The sequence below is a fragment of the Chrysochloris asiatica genome, unplaced genomic scaffold (assembly GCF_000296735.1).
Source record: "Chrysochloris asiatica unplaced genomic scaffold, ChrAsi1.0 scaffold00223, whole genome shotgun sequence".
In the NCBI taxonomy this organism is placed as follows: Eukaryota; Metazoa; Chordata; class Mammalia; order Afrosoricida; family Chrysochloridae; genus Chrysochloris; species Chrysochloris asiatica.
In genome coordinates, this window is record NW_006408741.1 from 1,260,442 (window position 1) to 1,269,849 (window position 9,408).

General features: G+C 46.1%; 1 protein-coding gene across 1 annotated transcript in view; it reads left to right on the forward strand.

The window, feature by feature from the left end:
- Positions 1-126: 126 nt before the first annotated feature.
- Positions 127-9,408, forward strand: part of GPR157 (G protein-coupled receptor 157) — a 28,287-nt gene continuing 19,005 nt past the window's right edge. Inside the window, exon 1 of the mRNA XM_006873094.1 lies at positions 127-509. Coding sequence (XP_006873156.1) covers positions 127-509 — 383 coding nt within the window. The remainder of the gene's footprint in view (positions 510-9,408) is intronic.

Here is a 9,408-nt window from a genome sequence, read left to right on the forward strand (position 1 = left end):
GGGCGCCGGGACGCGAGCCGCGGGCGCCTAGCTGCCCAGACGGCGGCGGCGGTGGTAACCCCACCGGCGGCGCAGATTCAGCCCTCAGGACGCCGCGGCCTGTGCCCGCTCGGCCCCCACCGAACCATGCCATTGCCAGTGCCACCCACCGTGCTGGTGCCGTCGGAGCGCGCAGTAGTACTGCTGTCTTGCGTGCTCTCCGCGCTCGGCTCGGGCCTGCTGGTGGCCACACACGCCCTGTGGCCCGACCTGCGCAGCCGGGCGCGGCGCCTGCTGCTCTTCCTGTCGCTGGCCGACCTGCTTTCGGCTGCCTCCTACTTCTATGGGGTGCTACAGGACTTCTCGGGACCTTCGTGGGATTGCGTGCTGCAGGGCGCGCTCTCCACCTTCGCCAATACCAGCTCCTTCTTCTGGACCGTGGCCATCGCCCTGTACCTGTATCTCAGCATCGTGCGCGCTGCGCACTGCCGCGGTTCCGGCCGTCTACTCTGGGCCTTTCATATTATAAGGTGGGTGGCGGCCGCTCTGTTTCCCCTGGAGTCCCTGACTCTGATGGACCCCTACCTGGCCTTTCTTGTGGATAACGCCCCTCGCAGGCGGCACCGTCTTTACTGGACCAAAAATGGTCCAGCTGAGTGGGCACCAAAAGTGGGCACCCAGCGATGCAGTGCCCCTAGGGCAGCTCTGGACTAGCAGCACAATGTCAGGCTTGCCCCGAGCATTGCCTCAGAGGGTTCCCCTCTTTGCCGTGGTGAGGTGACCCCCTCACTCAAGTCAGCTCCCTACTGGGTGAGTCACTCCCTACAGTGCTCTCCTAGGGAGTCTGGCCCAAGCATTTGGAAGGACACCCTGTGCTTGTCCCCGCTTCACTGGTCCCCAGGCTGGGAGGTGAGTAGGCGGCTGCCCAGAGCTTAGAGCTTCGGCTGCTCCCTCTCCGGTGCCACCTTCCCAGCCACTGCTACAGTGGGTGTGGCGCCTTCAGCCACTCCCAAGGCCGAAAAACAGCCTTGTCCAAGCTGTGAATCCTGGTGTGGCACTGTGGGTTAATGCGCCAGACTGCAAAGCCGTTTGAACTGCTAGGTTGGCGGTTCGTGGTCAAGCTCACCAGCTGCTCCTTGGAAACCCTATACAGGGTTGCTATGGGTCGGAATCGACTGGACAGCACTTAACAACTACAGCAACAAGCTGTGAAAGAAGCTCTGTTAGAGTAGTGGTTACGAATCGGGCTGCGAACCTCACAGTCAGCAGTTCGAAACTACCAGCTGTTCCCAGGGAGAAAGATGAGGCTTTCTGCTCCCATAAAGATTTACAGCCTTGGAAACCCTGTACAAGGTCACTGTGAGTCGGAACCGGCTCAACAACACATAACAACAACAACAAGCTGTGAAAGGAGCCCTGGTGTGGCACCGTGGGTTAATGTGCCAGACTGCAAAGTTGTGTAAACTACAAGGTTGGCGGTTAAAGCTCACCATCGGCAACTCGGAAACCCTATACAGGGTCACTGTGGGTCGGAACCGATTCAACGGCACTAAACAACAACAATCTGTGAAATGTACAAGAGTTTCCCTACATTTTTCCTTTGGTCACTTCTAGACTTTAGGCCTTGGGCTTTTGTATTTCCGTTCTTGGTGATTTTGAGGTTTTAAAGTTCAGCAAGTCCAACACAGAGGTCAATGATAGCTGCTTAGAAGAAGCTGTAAGCTGTCTGCAGTTTCTGGGACAGCTAGGAGGGACAACTGGGTCCTGCCTTGTGGGCTAGGTAAGAAACCTAATCAGAGAGCCCACACTCAAGAAGAAAAGGCTGGTCCCTTCAATACACTAAATTTCTTCTGATTATTATGGGTGATAATTACTTAACATGATTAATGCAATATTGCTAAATTGTACACCTGAAAAATGTGGATTGGCAAATGTTGCTATGGATATATATTTACAACATTTAAAAAGGGAAAAAGGATACCAGATTTGAAGATACAAAAATTTTAAGCATGGTGTCTGTGCTGAACTACAGGGGATCTTAGGACTGTTTCTCCCTAGTTAAAGAGCACCGACTACTACCCTAATTATAGGTCCCTTCTATTAAAAACCTGAGTGCTTTCCAAAGGACTGAAAGGACAGTCAGCACTTTGTTAACGCCAGGTCACCTGGGTGTCACAATGATGAGGTCACAAGCTTGCAAAAGTTATTTGACCTCCAGCTCTTGGAGCTGCTAAGCAGAGGCCAGCTGGTCCCTGGGAAGCCAAGTGACCTGCTTCATCGCTGGGAAAGTCAAGATGGCAATTTTATGGTTCTAGCAGTGTGGCGCTGCCAGTTAATGTTCTGGACTGCAAGGTCAATTTGAACCGCAGTGTCAGCAGTTCAAGCTCACCAGTCACTCCTCGGAGACCCTATACATGGTCACTATGGGTCGGAACCAACTCATCCTCATTTAGCAACAACAAAGCAGTGTCTCAGATGCTGCCGGGGTCAAGAGAAAGAGAGCTGCCTTTCCTTGCCTTGCAGTATCCCCCTACCCTCACCCCTCAGCATCCCCCCATCCTCACCCCAGCAGCCACTTCAAAGACCTGACGTTGGTGGGACCGGGGGATACAGATAGCAGGTATACCTGTGTGCACACCTGTGTGCACATGTACTCTAGCGGAGTCCAAACTTGACCTTTCTTTGACAAGAACCTCTTCACTTTTTCCTTTTTGGAAAAAATTGGCTACAGTATAGTTCTGTGAGGACTGCTAACCACAAGGTGGGCAATTCAAATCCACCTGCTGCTCTGTGGGAGAAAGGTAAGGCTTTCTGCTCCCATAAAGATGTACAGCCTCAGAAACCCTCTACAGGATCTCTGTGAGCTGGAAACTGATGCAATGGCACTTATCAACCACTTTTACAAAAGACAGAATTCCTAAGAAACCTGAGTTGGGAGTTCTGTTCACTATCAGGTACTCTTGGAATGTTTTATGTTATGCTTAGGAAATGCCTCCTTCTAGGAAACTGTGTATCCCTTTCTGGTCATGGAAAATAATTGTTTGTTCTGTCTGTTGAGTATGACCCACCCAACTGCTTAAAAAAATATATATTACCTGTATCCTAGCTAGAGTGAGTTTGAATTCCCCTGCAGTTCCCTGTCAGAGTTAGCACTCAAACTTGTGCCTGTTGTTTTGTTATTAGGTGCCATCAAGTTGATTTTTGACTCATAGTGAGTCCATATGACAGAGTATAGTGACCTCATAGGATTTTCTACATCAGAAGGTCCTTCTTTCATGGATCCACTGGGTAGGTCTTTGCCTCCAACCTTCCGGTTGACAGCTGAGCACTTAACCAAGATTCTGCTAGTTAAAGGGAACTGGGTGAGCCCTGTTAGAACAAGTCATTTATTGACCTCATTGTTGTTAGTTGCCATTGTGTATAGAGGAGAAGTACTCAAACGGGTTTCAAGGCCGTGACATTTTGGAAGCGGATTACCAGTTTGACAGAATCACCAACCATTTGCTTAACCCTTTGTGCCACCATCCCCACATGTATTTCCAAAACCTTGTAAAGAACTTTCCAACATATTCCTTGGGATTATTAGTTTATTGTTGTTCAGCCATAGAGTCGGTTCTGACCCATAACGACCTTGTATAGGGTTTCCAAGGAGCGACTGGTTAGCTTAAACAGTCGACCTTGCAGTTCAAACTGACTTTGCAGTCCAGGCGCATTAACCCACAGCACCACACCAGAAGTTTATTAGTATTAGTTTATTGTTGTTGAAGGAGCTGTTGGTATGAGAAACTTTTTCCAACATAAACTATATGATTGATCTACTTGGAAATCAATCCTCTTCTTTAAACCTTCCAGTACTGGAAAGTATTTTAACATAGGACAAAATGAAAGGTTGATAGTGTGATTCTATAGGGTTTTTAAAATAAAGTGATAAAAATACTTCCAAAACATCCTGGTCGATATGAAAGGACATATTCAGACAAAACAACAAAAGCACTTGCTGGGTATACATAAGAAAAAGATGAAACATTTTATTGCATCTATTTTTACTCATAGCAGTCCTATAGGGCAGGTAGAACTACCTCACAGGGTCGGAATCTTTATGGAAGCAGACTGCCATATCTGTCTCCCATGGAGTGGCTGGTGGATTTAATCTGACGACTTTTTGGTTAGCAACTGAGTGCTTAACCACTGCATCAACAGGCCTCCTTGAGGAAACGAGTTGATCCATTAATATTTTTTAAATGACAAGTTAGAGCAAAGAGGTACCATTTCCTCATTAATTAGAAGAAGAAAAAACTAGGCAGTGTACTAAAGTGATATATACCAGTGAAGCTGGTATTTTCCTACATTATTATTGGCAATGTAAATTGAAATAATCCTGCTAGACGCATTCGGCTTATACCCTTGATCCAGTAATCCTATTTCTGGGCATCTAGTCTAAGAAGATAATCCAAAATATGCACAAAGCATCAGTATGTAAAAAGGAATTTGTGATGGCTTTATTATAATACTGAAAATTTAGGAACAACCCAAATATCTAACAGTAGGGTAGCAGTAAGTTACAGCCTGCCTCATTGAAATATTATACATCTATTAAATATTGATTGTGAATACTGTAGGTCATATTTTTAAATGCTGCCGTATATGTAATGTTAGATGGAAAAAACACCATCTATAAAGTTGATTACAACTGCAATGTGATGGATTGTTTTTATATGGCCTTGGAACTCCCACCAAGTGACTGGGTGGGACTGTGCAAATAAGTGCTCATGGTCCACCAAGGGGATTGGATAATTTCCTAGTAATGTAAATACAGCCCCAGTAGGGGTGGGATCATGCAAATAGGTGTTGTTGTTGTTGTTGTTGTTGTTGTTAGGTGCCATCGAGTTAGTACCAACTCATGGCGACCTTATGCACAACAGAACGAAACACTGCCAGATCTTGAGCCAGCCTCACTACTGTTGCCACGCTTGAGCCCATTGATGCTGCCACTTGGCCAATCCATCTCGTTGGGGCTCTTCCTCTTTTTCTCTGACCCTCACCTTACCAAACATGATATCCTTCTCCAGCAACTGCTCCCTCTTGACAATATGTTCGAAGTATGAGAGACGAAGTTTGGCCATCTCAGCCTCCAAGGAGCACTCTGGCTGCACTTCTTCCAATACGGATCTATTGGTTCTTTTGGCAGTCCATGGCACTTTCAATATTCTCCTCCAACACCATAATTCAAAAGCATCAATTCATCTAATGTCTTCCTTACTCACTGTCCAGCTTTCACATGCATATGAGGTTATTGAAATTACCATGGCTTGGGTCAGGTGCACCTTAGTCCTCAAGTTGACATCTTTGCTCTTTAACACTTTAAAAATGTCTTGTGCAGCAGATTTGCCTAATGCAATATGTCGTTTGATTTCTTGACTATTGCTTCCATGAGTGTTGATAGTTAATCCAAGAAGAATAAAGTCCTTGACAACTTCAATCTTTTCTCCATTGATAAGAATGTTATTTATTGGTCCAGTGGTGAAGATTTTTGTTTTCTTTACATTATGCAACCCTAATGAGGAGATTGTCAGTTTTGCCATCCTTCTAGGCTAAAAGAGCCAATCCCAGAGCACAGGAGAGTGGGATTTGGGGGTAGAAAGTGCCACCATGCCTACCACCAAGCATAGACAGGTGCAGAGCATGTCCTTTGGATTCAGGGGCCCCTGCACCTCCTAGATCCAGGGAACAGAGAATTGTAACAACTGGAAACAGGCAGGAAGAAGCAGCTATTGGGAAAGCAGAACCAAGAGACCAGCACCAGATGGTGCAGTGGGCTTCCTGCCTCGTGAGTGAGAAAGCTGAGTGTGTCCAGGCAGAGTGGCTACCTCTGGGTACTTACCCATGGAGCTAAAGAGCTTTGTAAAACCTACCCAAGCAGGGCAGAAGTTGGGCCAGCCCAAGAAACTCAAGGGATAGAGGGAGGTCTATCTGCAAGCATATCTGAGAAGACGCTGTCCTAATCCAAGAACTGTATCCTGAGTCTTTCTTGATCCTGAATTGTAACCTGTTACTTAGGGCCACTATAAGTCGAAACCAACTCCACAGCACTTAACAACGACAACTTCCTTTACCTCATAATTGTGAGTATTGTCTGTGGGTTGTGTTGTAATGAATGATTGACCCCAGCAGGACTACATTTATACAGACCATTTTATTTTTCATTACAGGAGAGCAGTTTAGACTTCATCCTCAGGAAATTGTATACCTCCTCCTTACTCCTTACTTAAGGAGCTCTGGTAGCATAGTGGTTACGAATCTGGCTGCTAACCTCAAGGTCAGCAGTTCAAAACTACCAGCTTTCACCACGGGAGAAAGATGAGGCGTTCTGCGCCTGTAAAGATTTGCAGCCTTGGAAACCCTGTGCAGGGTCACTATGAGTCGGAACCAACTCCACGGTACTTAACAACAACAACAACTCCTTACTTATGGGTAAGGTTAGATTCCAAAGACCAAGTTGTGTCAAATCAGTGTTATGTAAGAGTCTGGGACCATGCCTTGTCTTTCAAGCTGGTGTCCATCCTCCACCTTGGTCACTTACTGCCTATCAGGTGCCCCTGGCCCATCTCAGGGTATGCATGGTGGGCCTCCTTCCTCACCATGCCTTCCGCACCACTGCAAAATCCACTGTGGTTGGAGGTGGTGGTTGCTAGGTGTTGCCTGCCTCCTACTGCCAACCCGGCTGGGAACCACTCCTCCATCTGCCTCAGCCCTGCCGTTCTATATGGCCTCCTTTCCACCTTTCCCTACCAATCTCCCTGGCACCTTCAGGCCCTCACCTGAGCTCCTCCCTGCCCACCCACAACCTTTTGTCATCCCACCATTGCCCCATGCTCTCCATGGTGGGACTGAGCTGTTATAAACGAACAGGAGAAGGCATCCCATGGCCGGTCGACCTCTGCTGCTTGTCTGATCCAGTAGTTGCCAGGGACTCTGATATACAGATCAGGTAGCCCATAGCGTATGACCTGGGCCCAATTGTGGCCCTATGTGGGGCCTAGATCATCAGAAGTGCCCTTGAGAATTTTTTGAAAGGTGTTGTGATGAGAAATGTTAGCTAGCAAGATCACAGTTGCATTCAGCTCAACTTTGTATGGTGTGTGCTCTTCTATTCATTAATCCATTTGATCACCGCAGTAACCCTATGAGATGGGTAGAATGATTGTCCTCTATCCATAGCCTCAGAGACTGTCGTTCTAAGAAGTGCCGTGATTTATCTAGGGCCACATAGCTTAGTGGGAGGCTAAGGATTAGAATCCAGTGTTGACTGATGCTAAAATTCTACCTTGCTTTTTGACTTTGGCAGTAATTGCTTTATTGAGCTACAGTTAGACAATTTCTTTTGAATTTTCCAGACTTTCCAAATGCTAACATGTTACCGTGTTAGCTTTATCCTCTCTGATTTATTTTCATGAACCATCTGAGATTAAGTTGCAGATGTGATGCCCCTTGCTCCTAAATACTACCGTGTTTGTTTCCAGGAGATGTATACATACACTTGCTCAAACCAGAAAATTGACATTGAGCTATACTACTTTCTAATTTTTGGACTTCATTGGTATTTACCAGCCATCTCAATAAGTTTCTTACAGCAAAAGAAACACATTCAAGCTAGATATTTTGTCTTCCTTTGTGTTTGGGGGCATGGACCTTTTGGAGAGTACAGTTGAGTCCAATCATCTTGTAGACTGTCCCTCACTTTGGATTAGTCCCGTGTTTTCTCATGATTGGATAGGTTATGCACTCTTAGCCAAAGGAGCACATTATGTTCTTTCTGTGACATCTGCCAGGTAGCAGGACACTTTGATTTGTTCCATTCCTGGTGATGTTCACTTTGACTGCTCCGTTAAGGTGATGTCTGCCGGGTTTCCCCACTGTGAAGTTACTGTTTCTCCTTTTATAATGAATAACTAGCTTGCTGAAAGATGTTTGAGACTATATAAATAGCCTGCTCTTGTTGTTAAGTGCTGTCAAGTAGATTTCGACTCATCGTGACCCAATGAGACAGAGTAGCACCATCCCAAAGAATTAGCTTGGCTGTAATCTTTATGGAAACAGATCCTCCTCAAATTTTCTCCCAAGAATTTTTAGCACCGATTGATTTTGGCAGCATTTAGAAGTGAATTTGGGGAGCTTTCTTTGCCTTTAGGAGTCCTGGTGTCGCACTGTGAGTTAATGTGCTGGACTGCAAAGTCGGTTTGAACTGCAAGGTCGGCAGTTCAATCTCACCAGCCGCTCCTTGGAAACCCTATACAGGGTTGCTATGAGTCAAAGACACCTCACTGGCACTTAACAAGAACAAGTGCTTTTTAAGGTTGTGTGGAGGAGGATCCCTGTGGCAGTGGTTATGCACTCCGCTGCGTACTGACAGGTTGTTGGTTTGAACCCACCTGTCGCTCTGTGGAAGAAAAATGCTTCTTCCATAAGGATTTACAGCTTCTGGAAACCCTATGGGCCAGTTCTACCCTGCCCTTAGAGGGTCACTGTGAGTCAGAATCAACACTACAGTGTGGGGTTTGGTTTTGGAAGGTTGTATGAAAATACTGAAGGGGAAACAGCATACACCTAGGCCTCATTATCAACTGTCCCATTATCCATTGTTTCACATTTTACAATAGTAAAACAGCCACTGTCTAACTATTTTCTATATTAACAATGGATGTCTGACGGTAATGAACGCCAAGACATGAGATGAGTAGCTCAACTTGGCCAGGCGTGATTCTCAGAGGTTTGGCTCTTACACAACGAAGAAGTCACAATGTGCTGTGGCCCTCCTGCATTTTCACTTAACGCCAGTTTTCAACTAACAACCTGGTCTTTGGAACCGAGCATGGTGTATTTAGGAACTCTGTTTTCTACCACATCTTAGCTACCGAGATAGCAGACAATAGAGCCCCAAGGAGTGCTGGTATACAGCATCACACACTCCACTGCCAACTGAAAGGCTAGTGGTTCAAACCCACCCTGCAGCTCAAATGGAGAAAGATAAGACACATCTCAATCTGCTTCCATAAAGATTACAGTCAAGAAAACCCTATGGGGCAGTTTAGGATTTCTGTGAGTGAGAATCCAGTTAACGACACCCAACAACAACACTACAGACCTTCACCTTTTGCATTTATTGGCTTCGTAGTCTTGGTCCTCTTTTGGCAGTCCATGGCACTTGAAATATTCTCTTCCAACACCATAACTCAAAAGCATAAATTCTTCTACGGTCTTCCTTATTCACTATCCAGCTTTCGCATGCATATGAGGTTATTGAAAATACCATGGCTTGGGTCAGGCACACCTGAGTCCTCAAGCTGACATCTTTGCTCTTCAATACTTTAAAAAGGTCTTGTGCAGCAGATTTGCCTAATGCAATATGTCGTTTGATTTCTTGACTGCTGC